The sequence below is a fragment of the Manis pentadactyla genome, chromosome 16, assembly GCF_030020395.1.
Source record: "Manis pentadactyla isolate mManPen7 chromosome 16, mManPen7.hap1, whole genome shotgun sequence".
Taxonomy (NCBI): Eukaryota; Metazoa; Chordata; class Mammalia; order Pholidota; family Manidae; genus Manis; species Manis pentadactyla.
In genome coordinates, this window is record NC_080034.1 from 33,065,520 (window position 1) to 33,085,979 (window position 20,460).

General features: G+C 48.0%; 1 protein-coding gene across 1 annotated transcript in view; it reads right to left on the bottom strand.

The window, feature by feature from the left end:
- Positions 1-20,460, bottom strand: part of DAAM2 (dishevelled associated activator of morphogenesis 2) — a 106,303-nt gene that overhangs the window by 40,365 nt on the left and 45,478 nt on the right. The window contains exon 2 of the mRNA XM_036907156.2: positions 4,263-4,488. Within this exon, the coding sequence (XP_036763051.2) occupies positions 4,263-4,430 (168 nt within the window). The 5' untranslated portion in view covers positions 4,431-4,488. The remainder of the gene's footprint in view (positions 1-4,262; positions 4,489-20,460) is intronic.

Sequence of the window (20,460 nt, forward strand, 5' to 3'; positions counted from 1 at the left end):
TAAGGGTCTTAAATATCAGCCTCTACCATCTTTTCCCTGAAGTAGAAAAGTATATTTTTATTCAAGGGTGAACATTTAAGACTTTCCTTCACATAGACCAGAACTGTTCAATAGAAATAATAATGTGAGCAACATGTGTTTCAAAACTTTTTCATTCACATTAAAAAATTAAGAAGAAATAGGTGACATCAATTTTAATGATACATTTCATTTAACCCAAAATAGCTAAAATATGATTAGTTCGACATGTATCAAAGTATTTTACCTTCTTTCTCTCAGACTAAGTCATCAAAACCTGGTGTATGTTTTATCCTTACAGCTCATCTCAGTTCAGACCAGCCCCATTCCACGTGTTCAGCAGCCCCACGTGGCCCATGGCGGCCCTCCGGGCAGCACACCCAAGGCGATTTGAAACAATGCCCATCAATTCACCTGCCTTTGGAACTGAAGACTCCTGCAGGTCTAATGCTAAACAAAGGTTCTTCCCTAGACCCACTCTCTACCTGTGTTAGGAGTGTCATTAGTCAAGATTCTCAGAGGCCTGCTTGAGGTTTCTGAACCATTTCCTTTCCATGGTCAGAATCAGAAGTAAAAGAAAAAGTAGAGTTACCTTGCACCTTACCCTTTCCAGCACAGACTGCATCTCTTCTGCTTTACTTATACAATTAGTTCCATCTGGAATGCCCTCCCTACATGAGGACTCTGGTCTAATTCCCAAGCTCAAAGTCCTCCAGCAAGCCTTCATAGCTCTTCCCAGGGAAGAACTCCTCTCTCTTCCTGAACTCCAGAGCAGTTATGTTCATCACTGTATTCTGGTCATTTACCCACTGTCTTCCATTGCCACTGGTCTCTGTTACTAAATCAACGGACATTCCTTGGCTATTCGGCTCATCCCAGGAAGCCTATGACTGCAGGCCAATTACTTTTTACTGAGTCTCTCTCTCCTGATTTCTTTGACAAGCACATTCTCAAGCAGTCAGTCCTTCCTGCTTCACTCTATGTTCCTCTTGGGCTCCCTTGATGACTTCTCTTCTCTCCTACCATCAAGTGTGCAGGGCAATGTCCTGGCTCCTTGGCTCGCCTCCCTCTATGCTGCCCCAGGTGAAGCCTTTCTGGCCATTCCCAAGGACTCAATTATAATCCCAAACTCTTTCAAACCTGTACCTCCAATCCCCCAGTTTCCTGAGTCCCAAGCCCTGGGACCCAAATACCTCCTGTACCTATCTACCTTGATAGGAACCTCACACACATACAGTGTCACTATGCCCCAGACCCTGTTCTAAGTATTTAAATTTACTCATTAAGCTTGCAACAACCCATTTAACAGATGAGGAAACTGATGCACAGAGAATATGCGAACATGTTCATCATCCCAGTCCCCTAAACCTGAGTCCACTCTGGCATATCCTGTCCTGTACAGGGCCCCAACATCCACCCAGTTCCTCATGTCAGAAACCTGGGTGTTCCTTGATCCCTATTCACACACCAATCCCAACAAGTCCTATTATATTTTCTTCTAAATACTCTTCAGTCCGTCCACTTCTTTCCATTCTCACTGCTAACACTTTAGTCCAAGCCACCGTTCTCCCTAACTTGCATTGTGCCAAGAGTCTCTTAATGGTCTACCCAGAACCGTTCTTCAATACAGCGCCCTGAATGGTCTTGTAGGAAAGCAGATCACATCACTTCAAATCCCTGCTGAAAGCCTCCAGTAGCTTTCTATTGCCCTTAGGATTGAATCCAAACTCCTCAGTTATTCTCATCTTCATGGGGTCCCCCAAAGGGACCCAGCTCTTTTCTAACTTGAGACTCCCATATATGCTGCTGCTTCTGTGCAGGACCGTCTGTCATTGTTCTGCACCCCCATTCACTTACCTAATCATTATTCTGCTTGCAGGTATCAGCGGAAATCCCACAGCTTCTGGGGGGGCCACTGTGACTCCCAGTCCAGAGCAAAGCTCCCCACAAGACACTCCCACAAGCCCCCTGAACTTCACCTTTCCAAACACTCGCCACATTTGTCATGACTGCTCAGAATCAGACTTCCCTAAGAGGTTTCATGTTCTTAGAGGCAGATTGTGTCTATTGGTCCATCACTAATCCTTGGGACCCTCCTAGGGCCCAGCACACAGTAGTCTCTCCAGAAATAATTGTCATTTGTCTGCTCAATAGCTGACGCTGTCTTGCAGACAAGATTGTCTGACTCATTCTTGCTTTTGCCAAAGCACCTTGTAAGGAGCCTGCTGGCTACAGGTGTTTGGTTAGTACTTGTTGAATACAAAGGTCAAAGAAAGGAACACCTCTCATCATGTCCTTCTTTCAAAACTCATGCACTCTGTTCAGGAAAACATCTGTGCCTGTGACAACATAAGAAATATATTTTTGATCTTCATCCCCAGTTCCTAGAATAGAGCTCCTAAATCCCTTGGAATTTCCTGGGTGACAAGAGTCTTTTCTTCTAGTGAAGTGACTTGTTGGGACCCTAGAGAGCTGTGAGATGGGGGCTGCTTGCCAGAAAGATCAAGCCTTGATTAGAAACATGGAATTTTCAGCCCCACTTCCCAAACTCTGGGAAAAGAAGAGAGGCTGAAGAGTTGAGTTAAAAATCTATCATGCCTCCATGATGAAATCTCCGTAAAAGCCCCTAAATGACAAGGCTCAGAGAGCTTCTGGGTTGGGGAATACATTTCAGCCCAGGAGGGTGGTGCACCCCAAACTCCACAGGGACAGAGGCTCTTGGGCTCGAGACTCGAGCCTTGCCCAATGTACCTCTTTAGCTAACTGTTCATTTGTATTATTTATCATAATAAACTAGTAACAGTAAATAAAGTTCTGTGAGCTTTTCTAGAAAATTATTGAAACTGAGGAGGTCATGAGAACCCCTGATTTGTAGCCAAGTCAGACCTAAGTGTGGGTAACCTGAGGACCTAGTTCTTATGATTGCTGCTTGATTGGAGGGTGGGGGCAGGCTTGTGGTTCTGAGCCCTTAATCTGCAGGGTCTGTACTAACTCTGGGTAGTTAGTGTCAGATAGCTAGCTGATATCTGCAAAGAACTGGAGAACTGCTTGGTATGGACAACCCATACATTTGGTGTCAGCAGTATTCAAATAAAAAACAGATCTTAGTAGTACTGACTGACACCAGTCAGGTTCCAAATGCTGTTTTATCCTAGTAAATACTTTGTTCTCTCTTACCCTGTGCACCATTCCAAGGGCAGGTATAAATTGAGGCAACAGTGAGTTTTCCCAAATCTGATGTGATAAGGAAGATGGATAACTTTTTCATATCACCTGCATGGTCTCATCTTACAGTGGTACTGCTTTTTGAAGGGTTAGATTGCGTTAACCAGATACACTCATTATAAAATTCAAGTCTGAAGCCCCATTTGAAATCACACAGCATTGCCTCTCTACTGACTTGACTAATGGTCAACCATGAGAATGAGGGACCAAGAGCTAATGGTAGATGAACTTGTGTTCATTGCTGTGCCAGGTTCAGGCCTGAGTCCTGGGCCACAGGTCCCGCATCTCTGATCTGGCACTTCTCTTGGTTTTGTCTCACCATCAGATCTCCAAGGAGAGGAATCATGCTTCTTTCCTTTTCTGTCTCTCTGTGGTCAGAGTATGAAGTTTCACATACGGGGATTCTCACAAAGGCAGCGTGACAGTCTGCTCCAGCTGGGCATCATGAACAGTCAGGAAGAGCTGCTTCCAGTGGGAAACAGAGCTTCCACCTGCCATGGGCTCGGCACGGGATGTAACTGACATCTCGGACTTAATCCAGGCTCCAGGTATAACACAGCATCTCTACCTCCATATCTCTAACCTATCATCCCCTGCTCTGAGGACTAGGTATCTGCCTACAGAATCCCACTCTGTCCCTTGTTCTTGTATCTGAGATAAAAGGATCCCAGGGAAGTTCCGGAAAACAGAAGAGAGACAGGTGGCAAGTATTCTGATGTCTGCAAGCCTCCTCACTGCCTCATTTCACAAAAGCCTGGACCTGCTCCTTCCATAACGGCCTAAGTGCTGCTCCATGAAGTCTAGAAGCCCAGGCAGATGTGAGGTAGGTCCATTCTTCTGGGGACACATTTCGTGGTGCATGCAAGTGAGTGGCTTGTTCTCCCTGGGGGCCCACCTCAGCCCCAAGCTGAGTTTCAGTGAGTAGAGATCTCAGCCCATGGGCCCTGCCTCTGCCCTGCTCTGTCTGCTCCAGCCACCCCCGTCCCACTGTCAACACCCTGCCCCACACACACACTGACCACCAGCTCTGCGAAGCGGACGTTAAGCTCTTCTGGGTTTGGGATAGGACTGGAGAACTCCATGTACTGCAAGGGGTGGTTGTCCCGGAGGTTGATCTCGGGGAGGTCGCTGCCCCCGAAGCAGCACAGGAAGCCCAGGCCATGGCGGCTCCTCTTGCGGGGGGCCATGGTCACAACAGGCCCAGGGAACAGTCGGCAGGCAGACGGCCTAGGTCCTCATCGTGCTCTGGGCAGAAGAACAGAGAGCACAGAGTGGTCAGGCATGGCGGCCAGGTGGGCAGATGCAGTGGTCTCTCTGCCACCACAACATCATCTCCCAACTGTGAGGAGCCCTCAACCCAACAGCCACGGCCCCTCCCTTCCCTCACAGCTTGCCTCTGGTGCTCCAGCTCCTTCCTCCCAGAGGCATTTGCTCCCCATCATGCCCTGCTCTCCAGTGTTCCCTGCCACAAACACTTCCACATCCTCCCTCTGTGCCCCCAGAGAAGGGAGGCTGTACTTACTGACTGTGACCTCCAGGAGGTCAGACCTGGCACCCTCTCACCCTGTCCATGACTGGACAGACAGGAATCCTACTCCCTGTCCTCTGGCACAGCTGTTTCTGGCAGGACTACCTCCCTCACTCAATTCAGGGTATACAGATGCCTGGTAAAAAGGTTTCATCCAATGCAGAAGAGAGGGTGACGTAGGCTGGCAGGAGAGACACTGAGCTAATTGTATGGCACAGCTTCTAGGGCAGGGGCCTCCCAGGGAATAGAGGATGGAAGGCTTCAGACACTTGCACAGTTTTATACCCAGTCTGTTGTACCCAGGCATGTTTGGATGAATGTGAAATATCAACAGGTCATGGGTTCACCCATCCACCTAGAAGGAGGGATGACCTGGGGGAGTCATGAGAGTGAACCCTGGGTAAGGAAATGGAGCCGATCACTGGGATGTTGTTCAACCAAAACTGAAGGAAATCTGGAAAAATCTGCTTTCTGTACCAACCAAGAAGAGAGGACCCTACTCTGGACAGAGAACAGATCTGATAAACACCCAACGGTTGGGTGCTCATTAGAACAGAAAGGGTTAAGTCTTTGGCTTGCCACTGGGAAAGCATAGTTCAGTACTGCCCGCCTTGAGGAGAAATGCTGGTCTAGTCATGAAGCCACATATTTCTATATAGAATAAACAAGCCTATCTGCACATAGGCTTCTGGGAAGGGTAAAACCAGCCTTGGCCAGTGGTTCTTAAACATGTTTCCAGATAATCAGAGTACAGCAGAGACCATAGCTCATCCGCCCCATTGTTGCCCAGCCACATTCTCCTCATTCTGTATTTGTATATCTTAATTTTTGGACATAAACAGGATTCTGATTTTATCCCTATTAAATATCGTATCATAGGTTTAGGGTCAAGTTTTTAAAATTGTGGTTAAATATTCATGGTATAAATTTATCATTTTAACCATTTTTATATGTACAGTTCAGTGGCACTAAATATATTGACCTTGTTGTGCAACCATCCACCATCCAGAACATTTTTCATCTTGTAAATCAGAAACCCTGTATTGATTAAACAGTGACTTCCCATCTCCCTCTCCACCTAGCCCCTGGTGACCACCATTCTTTCTGTCTCTGTGAATTTGACTGCTCTAAGAAAAAATAGAATAATATGACTAGAATCATGTATTTGTCCTTTCATAACTGGCTTGTTTAACTTAGCATAATGTCTTCAAGGTTTGTATACATGCAGCTTGTCTCAGAATGTCCTTTGTTTTTAAGGCTGAATTATAGTCCTTTGTATATATATAGAACATTTCATTTATCCATTCATCTGTCAATGACACTTGGGTTGCTTCCTCCTTTTGGCTCTTAGGAATAATGCTACTATGACCATGGGTAGACACATATGTATGTCCCTGCTTTCAGTTCTTTTCAGTATATATCCAGAAGGGGTCAGGATATTTCTTAGTCTTCATTCTTAACTGTGTCTCTAGATTTGAGTCACTAACAGAATGATCAGAATGTCTCCATGGTCCTTCCCCATATCATTGCCAAAAATGTTGACCACAGCAAAGCTATAGACAGACCTGGCTGACATAGGTCCCTCATCCGGGGATGCCAAGGAGGTAGCCATCATCTGTGCAGGGACAGTCCTTCAAGCAGCTCTGAACCCATGAACCTATGCTCTTATTTAGCTCTCTTTTCTATAAAGACACCAATTAAGACCTTTCAGAAAACCTTGTGAATTCAAAATATGCCAAACCTAAGACGTTCCTTTGAACCAAGCTCTAGAAGCTTATCAGAAAATGATAAATATGTCATACCTTGTTCCTCATGAACCCACGGTATCTTCTGGAGAACACAGCTTTATTACTTAAACCCTAACAATATAGCTAATAATTCTAATCTGACCTGGTCTCTCATGCAAGTTGTGGTGCGTCTTGTCAATCTAGAGCTTTTTACTGGCTCCATTTTATCTTTCCTTATAAACTCTGTGACCTACTTTTTTAATAGACTCAGAAGAGCCTCAAAAAAACCTACTATCCAAGGTTACCTTTGCATTACTGGCTATCTTTTCTGTGTTACACACTGTGTCTCCATAGTATAGTGAAGGATCCTCAAGGACAGAGGCCATGCCTTCTGCTTCTTTGATAACTTCCCCCATTTCTATAGCTAATAAAATGCTTTGCACTAATAAGTGGAGGCTCAGTAAGTATTTCTTGGTCATTGGGAAATGACTTGTGCTCATGGTAGAGAAAGTGAGGTCTTTATTAATCAGTCAAGAAATAGTAACTGAAATATCAGACTCCTAGTGGTTGATGAGAAATCAGGAACTTTCATAGGGAACAACAAAGAGACAGTCCTGAGGCTGAGGGAAGCCAGGGGACTAATGCAGCAGTCCTGGGACACGGTGGCAAAGATTCATGAAAACAGGCTGGTGGCTGAAGAAAACAGGAGAGGAAAGGAAGGCTTTGGAGTTTTCCATGGGACTGGACAGCTGAGAGTGCTTGAGCCAAGAGCCCTGGTCTCTGGCTGTCAGACTTAGTAAAGCACCAATCCTGCTGGCAGATGGGAGTAGGCTATGCTGAGGGTGGGCCCCTGACCACTGTCAAATTTGGGATGATAATGCAGAATACAAACCCAGGTCTCTGTTATTTTGTCAGCCTCCACAATGCAGCTGCCACTGGTGGATAGCACTCCTCGCTGCAGGGCACAAAGCATGGGAAGGAAACTCTTAGAAGCCGTGGTGAGGCTGGATCGATGGCATGGTTGGGCTCAAGGGAGGGATGAGCTGACTGATGTCTGAGAGGACCTGGGAACTGTCTTCCTGCCTTCACCTCCTCAACTTTTTCTTGCTCCCCAGTCTCCTCCTTGTCTTTTTTTGCTCTTCAGCTGCTGAACCAGACTTTATCAGGGGGAATCATGGGTAGAGGCAGGGCTGGCATACAGTTGGCATACCCTGTTACAGTCTTACACCAGCCGCTTACAGCCATGACTGCTCTAGTTGGGTATCTTTAATGTCTCCCTGAATTTGGGGAGTGAGGTAGCATAGCCTCAGGAGGAGGGGAGAAATAGACAGAGACCCTCCAGATAGAAGGTGCTGTCCTCGTGAGAAGGGTCTGAGCCCTGGGCCAAGTTGCATTTAAGTTGCTCTTAAGGGGTGGCCTGATCGATGGCCCCCTAGTATGTTTATATTCCCGGGGATGCCCTCCTCCCAAACCCCTTAAGTTAAGACTTTACCCTCTTAAGTCTTTTAGGGCCCCATCTGAACCTCTAAGTCAAAAACCACATGCTCTCAGCCAGAAATTATATAGCTTCATAGCAGAGATCAGAAAATTGAGGTCAAAAGAGGAATTGTCTTATCTGAGGTCACACAGCTTGGGACAGTGCTGGGACTGAAATCTAGGACACCAGTGTTCAAACGTGGCTTGCATTTTATCTCCCCCATTAGAGGCCCTGTCGCCCTCTTCTCCAGCCAGCCTCTCATTATCCTCTTTCCACTGGAGTAGACCAATCTCAACAGCTTAGTCTAGAAAGAGCTCCAGTCTCAAAGGTCCCCTCTGGACTGGGAGAGGGCTGTGGTGATCCCAAACGCTGCCTGCTCCTTCTCCATCAGGAGGAACTGCTTCCATCATTCGCCACCCTGATTTCTCGCCCACCCCTGGCCCTCTGTGCCTCCGTCACTCCGGCAGAGACTTCCAAGTCAGGAGGACTGGGATTTGACTTCTAGCTTTTCCTTCCCAGCTGGGTGACCCTAAGCATGTTTGATGAGATCTTAACCTCTCTGAGCCTCAGGTTCCTGGTCTGTGACACCAAGATAATAATAGCATCTTCCTCTGTGGGTTTAGGTGAAGAGTCAATTAAGTAACATAAGAAAGATGGCTAGAGCACACAGGGCACTCACTAAGGGAGGCCGGGACTGTAGCCATGGCTTCCTTGTCACTGTCACCAGCAAGAGGAGACTTCCCTGCCCAGAGCCTGCAGCCAGGCAGAGATGGGGCCCTGGGGCCTGGCTCTGTAAGAACTGGTCCAGCCAGATTTAAGAAGCTGTCCAGCTTTGCCTTTGGGAACTGGGAGGTCTAGACCAGGGGAGCTGTGCTTTTTACCCATCTCGGAGCTACTTCTGGTTGGAAGGGTAAATGCTACTCACTGGCCTTGGGCAGTGGGTGGGAAAGGTGGAGAGGATAGTGTGATTCATTTCTGCAAAATCTTTTGGAAAGAGGAACACTGGAAATCCCTGCCTCAGAGAACTGAGAGGCAGTATGGACAAAGGGAAGCAACAATAGAACAAAACCCAGAGAACTTGAACTTTGGCCAGAGGGATTTAACCTGCCCACCGGCCTTCTCTCCATGACAGCGTTCCCAACACCAGCATCTCCATGCCCCCTACATCCTGTCTCCTTCCCCCTCCCCTTCTCCCCACAGGGACCGACTGACCTAAGACACCAAACCATCAGGTCGTGATGAATTAGTCTTCCCATGAGAGCTGTAAGGCCCCCTCGATGGGGCCTCCTCCAGTCCTCTGGCTCCTGCCAGACCTCACCTCTTATCGTCACATCTTTCCACATTGTGGGGAAAATGTATCTCCTTGACTCAGGAGACCAGGGCTAGTCCCAGCTCTGCCACTAGCTGGCTGGGGTCAGGGGCCCACAGTATTAGCCTCTCTGGGCCTGTTTCTTCTCTGTGCAATGGTGGGGCTCAACAAAAGACCTCCCGGGGCCCTGTGAGCCCTGACCATCCGTACTGTCTGGCTCAGTCCCATTCCTGAGATTTCCCCCCGGACTCTCCTCACACCAGACACTCCTCTCACGTTCCACCTCAAGGCAGGAAGCACCCCTATCGCTTGAGTTCAGTACTCCCATTTGGTCTGTAAAGATGAAATCCTAACCCTTACCCTCAAACCATGGGCCTGGTCCTTCTATACACCAGTTTTTGCATTATAGGACTTCAGAAGCCACATATCTTCAGTGCTTATTCCAAAGTCTTGAGTAAAAGCAGAACAATAGTAATACTTGAGACTTTGGTATGTACCAGACACTGCACTATATCAACACTTCAGACCCAGAACAACTCTCTGAGACAGGGAGCATCATTTTAAAGAAGTTATTTATGAAAAGCAAACAGTGGTTCAGAGAGGTTCAGTAACTTGCCTACAGATACCTAACTAGTTAGTGGCATAGCTAGGATTCATGACTATATGACTCTAAAGCTGTAAACCACTAAGCCATAGGGTACATACATGTGCAAGAAAGGCCTGCTCAGAGCTTTCTCAAGTGTGCTATAGATTCAGATGCAATAATTCATGAGCACTTCCTATGAGCTGGGCCAAGTGTTTTCACAGCTCTGCAATCTCATGTCAGCTTCACAATGACCTTGTGAGGTCTCACTATTAACTTGCCTTACCGATGGCGATATTGGGGCTTATAATGATATCAGCAACTGTTACACGGCTTGTTAATGACACCCAGCTGCTAAGAGACAGAGCTGGAACTCACAGCAAACTGTTCTGACTCCAAGTCCAGTGCTCTTATCACAGAACCAAAGCTGACTCATAAACCTTTCCTTTCACTTTTGGGGACAATGCTGTGGCTTTTGGGTGTTCAAATTGCCTCCTCCTATCCCCCTCCCCAGACCTATATGGGAGTAACAGGGCAAGGGTAGGCTATGTGCCTCCTAGGAGCCAGACACTGTGCTGGCAACTTTCTGCTTTATCTCATCTATTCCCCCAGCCCTCAAACAGCATCACTACATCCTCTTACTGGTGATGAAATTAAGATTCCAAAGGCCAGGCAACTTGCCTAAAGGCCATGCATTATAGGAAAAGAGGCTGGTTTTGAGGACAGTGGTGTTACACTCAAACACGTATGCTTTTAACCACCAAGACCTGGACACTGACTTGGGTGGTGAGGACACGAGAGCAAATGAGGCATGGTTCCTTTCCTCTAAGAAGTCCCCTTCTAGTGGAAAAGCCAGCAGGAGTCAAGGCACTGACAACATGGTTGGGTTAGAGAGACAAGTGCTTTAGCAGCCCTGAGAAGGGGGATCTGGTCCAACCTGAGGGGCAAAGAGGAAATCAGGGAAGGCTTCCAGGAAGAGGTGACTGAGCCCATCTTGAAAGAAATGAGAGAATTAACAAAGAGTGCAAGTGGTGGAGAAAGGCATTCCAGGCAAGGGGACAAGCATAAACAAAGGCACAGAGGGAAAAAGATCATGGCGTGCATGGGGCTAGAGCATGACTGGTGGCCTACCAATCTGTGGCTAAATTAATAGGCAAAGGGAATCAACAAAGTGCCTTGGTTTGATGGCAGAGCTCAGGCATCCTGGGGAGCCTGCTCCTTTGCCCCTTGCCCCACCAGGTCCCCTGGGGCACAGGTCTGGAATGTCAGAGCTTCCCAGAGCTGCTGCATGGAACATAAGGAATGTAAACAATTTCCTGCTTCAGAGCCAGAGAGTCCTCCCTGTATACTGACCATTCATGTGCCACAGGGGGCACCTAGGAAGTAGCCCGAGCCCCAGCTTCCCTAGGGCCTGGCTCCCCAAGGAAGAGTCTATGCTTTTCCATCCCAGGCTCTCTGCCCACCCATCTCCCCACTGCCTGCTCCCACTTGAGGCCTCTGAAAACCATCCCTTCATGCTCTGTGGGTGGCAAACAGTCTTGGGGTCCCTCACAACCCTTTCTCTACCCACTTCCATCCTCAAGCTGCCTGAATGACTGACACCCAAAACTATATATCCTATGAAACTATTCTGCAAACTCGGTTGGGCTCTGTTCAAATGCCACCACATCTTACGTGACTTCAGACAAGTTATTTAGCCTCTCTGAGCCTCAGTTTTCTCATCTGTAAAATGGAGAAATAATAATAGTACAAGCTTCATAGGGTTATCATGAGGATTAATGAAATTAGTATTTGTAAAGCACAGTGTAAAGAACAGTGCCAAGAAATAGCGAACACCATTACTAGCTATATAGATAACCTACTGTTATAATTATGAAGATATCTGAATGTTGACTGTATATATTACAGAAAGTTCACTCTATATAAGAATGAATCTGGCGTAATATTACAGGGGTCGGCAAATATTACAGGGGCCAAATCTAGCCCATTTTTGTAAATATAGTTTTACTGGAACACAGCCATGCTCATTCATGGCTGCTTTTATGCAACCAAGACCCTATGGCACACAAAGCCAAAAATCCTTATTATATGACCCTTTACAGAAAGTTTGCTGGTTGCTGTGTTATTAGGTTGAGTCAAACATAACTGACAGTATTCAATTGTGTTTAACCTATAAAATCATCAGTTTCCTGTGGTTGAACTTAGTATATCAGACTAGTTCATCTCATGCCCCATCTTACCCATTAGGACCGAGTGCTGTGCTCTAAAGCCAGTCATGCCAATGATCATAAAGTCCTGGTCATCCTCTCCTGAGCACCTATCGTGTTCAAGGTTTATCCAAGCTTTCACCACACCCCTGCAAGATAAATATGACCACTGCCCCACCTTCCACAGATGAGGAAATGTGAGGCTCGGGAAGATGTGATGGGTGGACTCAAAGCAGGTCTCCAGACCCCACATCTGAAGCTGCCCCAGCTCTCTAAGAGGTTGCTGGGGTGAGATTCGTCTGTGATTCAGATAGGAAATGTGGCACATGGCCACGTCCCGTCCCGTCTGTCCCCCTCTCTGAGGGGCCATCTCCCAGACAGCGCAGGCCAGGTGCTTGGGGCATCCAGTGCCGTCCCTGCCAACCTCAGGGTGGCACTCAGAACAGCCTGCCTTGCAGTGTGAGCCTCAGGCAGCTGCGGAGGGGGCAGGGAGCACTTTCAAAAATAAGCAAGCTCTCTTTCCAGGACTCTGAGAGCTATTTTTAGCAGCCGCCTAAATTATGGTTTCCCCTCTGCTCTGGGAAAGGCAAAGAAAGCAAAAGTAAACCCTCCTGGCCCGGAGCGTCCCTCCCGATGCAGGCGGCCAGGTTGGGCAATGCAGGGAGACGCCAGAAAAGCAGAGGAGAGAAAGGGGTGACTTGCTGGGAAAGTGGAACTGAAAGTTCCCCGAAGTGACACTTCTCTGACTTGGAGTGAGTGTGGAAATTGTAGATTTTCCAATTGTTTTCTCATTTTGAGAAATGATAAGAGAATATAGGTTTCTTTGTCTCACTAGGGTAGGAACCAAGCAGATAGTAACTCCAAAGTCAAGGTCAAGCATCCAACCATCCAACCATCCTGAGTGGCTGCCACGTACAAAACAATTTCCTGGGGGTTTCAGATGAACCAGACATCAAACCCCATCCTCACCAGGCCTGTAGTCTTGCTGGGGAAGCATGTGCATAAACAACCAGGAGGCCAGGAAGGGGGAGGAGGTACAGCTCCAGGCCTGGGACCCCAGGGAAGGAAGAGTGACTCGTGGCTGAGTGATCTGGCACATTCACCGGAGGAAGTTGGGTCTCGGAGTGGGGAAGGATGCTGGCACATCCCAGTGGGGGTCCAAGGGAGCATTCACAACAAAGGGGTCCACAGTGAGGACCTGGTGCCAAGGAAAGCCCCAAGGTGAGCAAGAGGTGAAGGGACGCAGCTTTGTCAGACTGGAATGCAGGCCTCAGCAGGGTGTAGTAGGAAACAAGACTGTGGCCAGAGAAAGGAAGACCTTGAATGGGAGGCTAAAGAGGAGGAAGCCACTGAAGGAGAGGCTGTTGGTTCCACTGGCTGATGGGCTGATTGGCTTATAGTAAGGAGAGAGTTTGCAAGGCCTGATCAGAGCTGGTCTTCGGTTGGCAATTCTGGTGGCACTGTACTGAGTGGGTTACAGGAGAGACTGGCAGAGGAGGAGAGCTGGGAGGCGGCTCTGTCTGAGTAAGAGTTAAGGAGGCCCTGAACCGCTGAGAATGGAGAGGAGGGGACGGATGCCAGAGATGTCACGGAGGGGTGTGCGCACCAGCACGTGTGTGAGCGGATGAGAGGGCTTTTGCAAGACACTTACTGGGCGCAGAAAACAAGGACTTGGGCTGAGATTGAGTGGGAGTGGTGGAGAGCTCTTTGGGCAACAGCTGTGAAGTAAAAGAGAAGGAATTTCAACACCCAAGTCTCTGCTACCCATTAGAGCCAGAGGTCTGGGGCTTCTGGCCAGAGGGAAACCACCCCACATGTGACACCCCCTGGCTTCACCCGCTTCTGCTTCTGGGAAGCCAAGCCCCTCCTCCAGCTCACACAGACAGCGCTGTCTTTATTGAAAGGGTGCAGGGAAACAGCCTGCAGCTTTATCCTGTGTTCGTGCCAGGCTACCACCTGAGCGCCCCAGCATGCTGAGCACACACACCATTCTAGGGAGCCTGGGGCTGGGAGATGATCCTACTGACCTCTTCCCAAGGTCCTTCTCTCCTGGGGTCCCAGGACAAAGGCATCTGTCACTCATGAGGTCAGGACCCAAGGTACTGTCATACTCTGGACCCTGGGCTGAGTCTTCCCCAGACATGGTGCCCTCTTATAGTCCCACTAGTCCGTCTCAGCGTTCTGCAGTCACAGGGCCCTGTGAGTGCCTCAGGGCCCAGCTGGACATAAATCCTGGACCACAGACACATTCCATCTCTCCAGGGTGGGCAGAGTGGGGAAGGGCAGGGCCTGGGGGTCAGGTAGCTGGAGCAGAGCTGCCTCCTGGAAGGGAAATGTGATTGCAAATGCAGACTTAGGGGATCCCTCACCCGCCCATCACTCTTGTTCATACCATTTCATTCATTCCTTCATCTATTCTAACAAATATTTGTTGCATACTTATGCACCATGCTAACAGCTAGAACAATATCATGGTAAACAAAGTTCAGTTTGGTAGGGAAGGTAGGTGACCAAGCAAAAAAACATAATGAAGCATGCACAGGGTCATGACAGGGGAAGGACAAATGTCTGAGTCTGAGCAATGTTTGCAGAGCACTGCCCTGGCCCTCTGCTCATACAGATGGTTTAGAGGGGCATCCTATAGTCCCATGAGCACTGGAATAATCAGAGATGCTGTCAAAGATTTGGGATCAGATGACCATCCCAGGGTTAATACTACTAAAAGGCTGAAAACACCCAAAATATTAAAACATAAGGATTGGTTAATAGGCATTAATTAGATGTATCTACACACCTGCGCACACACACAAACACACACACACACACACCCCAGCCTGAAGTAATTATTGAGTTGCTGGAATTCGGGGTTATTTTCTTATGCTTTTCTGGATTTCTCCAAATTTCCTCTTATGAGCATTTATTATTTTCATCAGAAAAGATAATGCTATTTTTAAAGGAAGAAGATAAACCTCAGACTGAAAATGAGGAGACTGAGTCCCAGCTCAACCACAGAAGGCTACCTGGATGAGAGAGGAATGACCTGGGATCAAAGAATACAATTTCCCTGAGTCTTGCCTGTAAATGAGCGGGTCAAACCACGCACTCTGTAGAGTTTCTTCGACCCCTGACCCTAGGCTCCGCGCCACAGAATACATGAGGTGCTAAACGATGCAGGTTGAATCGTACCATATCCCCTGAGCTCCCATTAGTTTCTCATTCACTCATTTATTTGTTCATTGCTTCACTCACACTGTTTTTAGCCCTCACTCTGTGCCTGGCACGGCTCTTGGTGCTGAGGATTTAAGCACAAAGTAAACAGACACAGCTGCTGCCTCACAGAACTATGGTCTCCCGAACTCAGAGTTACCAGCCACTGCTGTTTTTCTTCTACCTCTAATGCCCCATCCTGTTCATGATTCTTGCCACCTTTTTCCCAAAATTCCTCAAGTACGCCAGTTTCATTCCCAAACACCAAGCTCCAGACCTCATCCAGCCTCACACGTGCTCACGCTGGGCCCGGTGCCGACCTCTACGTCTCTCCCCTTTCCCAGCATCCTGCAAACTCTTTGAATAAGGGTTTGAGGAGGGCCCAATTCTGCATCCCTCAGAGTTCACAGTCCAAATCGCAAGCCATCTGCTTCGATTATTAGGTATGGCCATTTTGTGGGGTTCACAAATTCTATACCAATCAAGCTTTGAAATCAGGCCTCCATCATGTAGGATCCTATGTGCTGGTGAGGACACAGAAAAACTGGAACTTTCCCGCACTGTTGGGGATGTAAAAGGCACAGTCGTTATGGAAGGCAGTTTGTCTGTTTCTTAAGAAGTTAAACAGATACCTCTGTATGATCCAGTCATTCTACCCCAGCTGTTTCCCCAAGAGAAATGAAAGCATATGCCACACAGTGTCTCATTCAGGAATGGCCACAGAAGCTTTGCCTGGAATGGCTCCCAACTAGAAGCAACCCACATGCCCATCAGCAGGTGAAACAATAAACAAATGGCACAATGTGGCCATACAATAGAATACTATGCAGCAATAAAAAAGAATGAACTATTGATACATGCTAGAGGTGAATGGAGCTCAAAATAATTATGCAAACTAAAAAAAGCCAAAGGAAAAAAGGGCACACATTGTACAACTCCGTTGATTTAAAATTTGAGAAAATGTGAACAAATCTGTGTTGACTAAAATCAGGTGGGCAGTTGCCTACAGAAGAGGTGGAGGTGGGTGGGAGGTGGCAGATTAAAAAGGCACAGGGGAACATTTGGGGATGCTCATGATCTTCATTGTAAGGATGGATTCAGAGGTGTATACACAGGTTAAAACATATCAAATTATGTACTTGAATTATGTAAAGTTTATTGTACATCAATTATTTCTCAGTAAAATAGTTATAAACAAACAAAGCAGGTCTATTCATAGCCTCATAACATCAAACTCCCAAGGGCTCTGGCCACTTCTGGCTGCCCTCTAGAAGATGACTGATATTATAAGCTACTGCGGAGAATCTCAGGAATACCCCATAGTCCAGAGGTTGGGGTATGGGGAACAGGGAATCCCCTCCATCCCCACAAATCCAAGCCTCAGTGGGTCCAGTCTCATCTCCCAGGAGGTGGGGTGGTATCTCTGGAGAGTGTATGCTTTCATATTTAGCCCGTGGCTAAGTTCCTTAGTACCTGTGAGCCTCATTTCCCTCAAGGCCTCACAGATGACAAAGCCCACCTTCCAGGGCTATGAGACCACCAAACAAAGGTCATGCGTCAAGAGACCAGCACAGCAACAGGACATCACAGGCCCTCAGACTGAGTCTCCTTATACCTCCCAGCCCCAGACTCTTCACAGTGGTGGCTAAGGTTCAGGGCTCAGCCACAAAAGCAGAAGAGGAGCTGAGGGGCCCCCAGGAGTTGTTCAAGGAGGGAGTTAGAAGTCCAAGTGCAAACAGGCACGCACCAGGTTCCATTTGGATGTCTCTGGGGCAAAGACTGAGTTGACAGTCCCGTGGTAGGTAACAATAAGGGTGCTCGCAGCCTGGGGTACAGTCCTGGAATTCATTAGCTGCAGACAAGACAGCCAAGGGGATTGAGAGCTGTGGATGGAACATGGAGTTTTCAGGACAAGGTATAGGGAGGGCTGAGGATTGAGTCAGGTGGGGTCAGGGAAGTGCCTGACCCTTCTACACTGAACAAGCACATACAGGAGATGCTCCTAAATGACCAAAGAAGGAAGGAAGACAGGAGGGAAGGAATTAATGCATGTCGGCATGTGACTCTGGGGTGCGGGAGTGTGTGTGTGGGGTGGGAGATTTGTGTGGCATGTGTGTATGTGTTATGTGGTAAAGTATATGCATGTAGGTGTGGTGTATATGTACAATGTGTGTATGTGTGCTCATCTCCAGGAAACAAATATATAGGAGTCTTCAGCTTTCAAGTGTCAGCAGAAAGAGGGCCCAGCTAGCTCCCCAAAGTGTATAAGCAAAGGAAACAATGATATCATTGAAAATCAGTGCCCAAGCCAACTTCAGATCAGCCCACCCTTAGTTTATAAGGAGCTACTCAAGTACAGTATTTAGGAAATGTTACTGTAGAGAATGCAATATCTTATCTTCAATTTCCCATGAACCACACTGTGGCCTGGGAGCAGAGACCCATTCAAAAGATGCTTGCACCCGCCACAGACCAGAGACCAAGCATTCATACTCATCCGCTCATTTAATCTCAGGACAGCCCAGCAAGGTCAGGACTTCTGACTGATGACTACTTGGAGGATCCAGACCAGATGATACCCAGATGAAGGCTCTTCCTGTAACATCCCATCTCACTCCAACCCAGCCTTGATTCGGCCTCAGGGCATGTGTGTACAAGGGCACGTGTGCGAGTGCGTATGCCTCTGTGTGTATGTCTGTGTCCGGCAGGTGGGATTCCCTTGGGTGTGCATTATAATGGGGTGTGCACTTCCTCTGCCTTTGTTGTTCAAAACTGTAGTGTTGCATTTTTGCTACTTCCCCAACAAGTCTTAGGAGGAAAAAACAAATTTGCTGACAATCATGTGTCCCCAAGCTATTCCATGCTCCACCTTTACAAAACAGATGCTCAAAACACACCTAGGAAGAAGACTACTACCATTGACTAAGAGCTAAGCTGGGCTCAAACTCTCCCAGTTATTATTTCATTTAATTATCCCCAGGTCCTGTGAAGACACTGTTAGATCTGCCTTTTTTACATTCAGGGAAAATAAGGCTTTGAAGGTAAGCAATTTGCTCATGTGAGTTTGTGAAACCTCAGTCTGATTCCAAAATTCTGACAAGGCCTTCCCACTGTGCAGACATGGCAGCATGAGAATGGCAGCAGCGTGGTAAAGTTGCCGCCCCCACAGCCATGGCAGCCTCCATGGTGCCCTATCCTTTTCCATTACCCCATCCCAACTCTCAGGGAAGGACTCAGCACCAGTACAGACAGCAACCCAGCCCCGTCATCTTACCGCACACTAAGTCACAGAAAGGTCCAGGCTGTCCCATCTTCTGGGCCAGCCTCTTGGGTGTGTGAGCTGGGCACCCTCAGAAGGTCCCCCTGCTTGGTTTAAGGCTCTGTTGTCGCCGTCTTGAAACCCTAACTAGTTTTTGCACAAGGAGCCCTGCATTTCCATTTTGCACTGGGCCGAGCAAAGCATGCAGCTGGCCCTGCCCATCTTCTCCGGCAGCCAGCTCGGGCCGGCCTTCCCGGGAAGAGCTGCCCAGCCAGCCACTCCCTGTGTGTTTCCAAAAATGCTACCCACAGTCCCGGAATGGTCAAGACCGAACAGAGACAAGTCACTTTAATCTGGGATGGTTTCCTGCTCGAATGGCCTGGATGGGCAGCTCAGTAACTGTTGGGCTGCTCCCCGCCCAGATCTCTCCTCCTAATCCCACTTCACCCTCCACTCCACGCTCCCCGGTTTCCAACACTGTAGTCCTACTCACTTCTCCCTAAAGCCACCATTGCTTAAGGGATTGAAATTCCTAGAGGGCATGGACATTTCTGCTTTTATCTCTAACTCCCCCATGGGGCTCTTTCCACGCACACTAAGGGAATTTGATAAGACCGGATAGATTAAATAAATTGCAGTATTTCCTGAATTCTTGACCTTATCCGTTACAAGACATATCATCAGTGTGATATTACATTGCTCGTACACAAAGATTATATGTCCTGCAATTGGATAAACAGTAAAAGCAAGAGCACATACTAGATTCAACTACAGTAAATAAGGGCTTTTTGTGCTCTGCATTTGGATTTACAATATCATCCCCCACCCAGCCCCATCTCCATGCCCACCCGGGCTTCCTCCCTCTCTTCGCCATCCCAAAGCAGATCCTACCTTCTCTGAGCAGCCTTCCTGACCAGCCTAATCCACCTGAATTGTCCCAAATGAACCCAGAGCACTTTTTGTCACCGTTTGTAGGACAATTCATCACATACTACTTTGTGGTACTTCATGTTATGTGTTGTGTTAATTTATATTTTATATTCCAATGAACTTTTCCCACATGCAGACTCTGAGCCCCAGAGGAATAGTTCCTGGCACAGTATCACGCAAGCAGCAGGTCCTCTTCCTGATCAAAGGACGTGTAATGGCAGTAGGTGGGACTGAGGGTAGAAAGACGGGGGAAAGTTATTAACTCTCCAGAAATAAATCTTCATGGCAAACTGTAAACTCAGGCCCTTCAGCCTTCTCTCTCCTTCAGAGTCCATTGGAGGTCAAAGGCGTCCAGATCTTGGTCAGACACCTTCAAGAGATGTCTCAAGTGACACTCAGAAAGAGGCAAAGGCATGCTCCTTTATAAGCCTGCCTGGTTACAACAGTTTTCATTCCTGTTTGTTTCTACTTCCCCATTTCCTGCAAACAAAAGGCATCTTGCATCTAAAACACATGAGATATTTTTCCCCTCCGTGCTTCAAGGACTGGGATGTTTCCTCCAAGGAAAACAAGGCCCCGGCTCCAGGACTTCAGGCTACAGAGCTGGGATTTCCTCTCTGAACCCAGGCCATGCCTCCCAACAGTACCAGGCCCTGGGAGTGGTCTGCATGGACTCCCCCATTTCTGAGTCACCTGTCTTTGGCCCTGACTTCCCAGCAAGCTCTGCCCCCATCCTTTCCATGGAAGGGCTTTATGTGCCCAGCAGGGGACCCGTCTGCCTCCTCAGTGCCCAGTGCAGGAGGCCCAGGACCAGCTTGGAAGCTGTACTTGGAATCACCTCTTTCCATCCTTCCCGCCCTCCAGAGGAGAGGCCTGCTCTCAGGTCTCCCTCATCACATGGCCTCAGAACACAGTGAAACCCACTCATCTGTCCCAGCGCTCGCCTCTGATGTCAGCCAGCCGGTTCCCCAGCTGGGGCACCCACTCCCT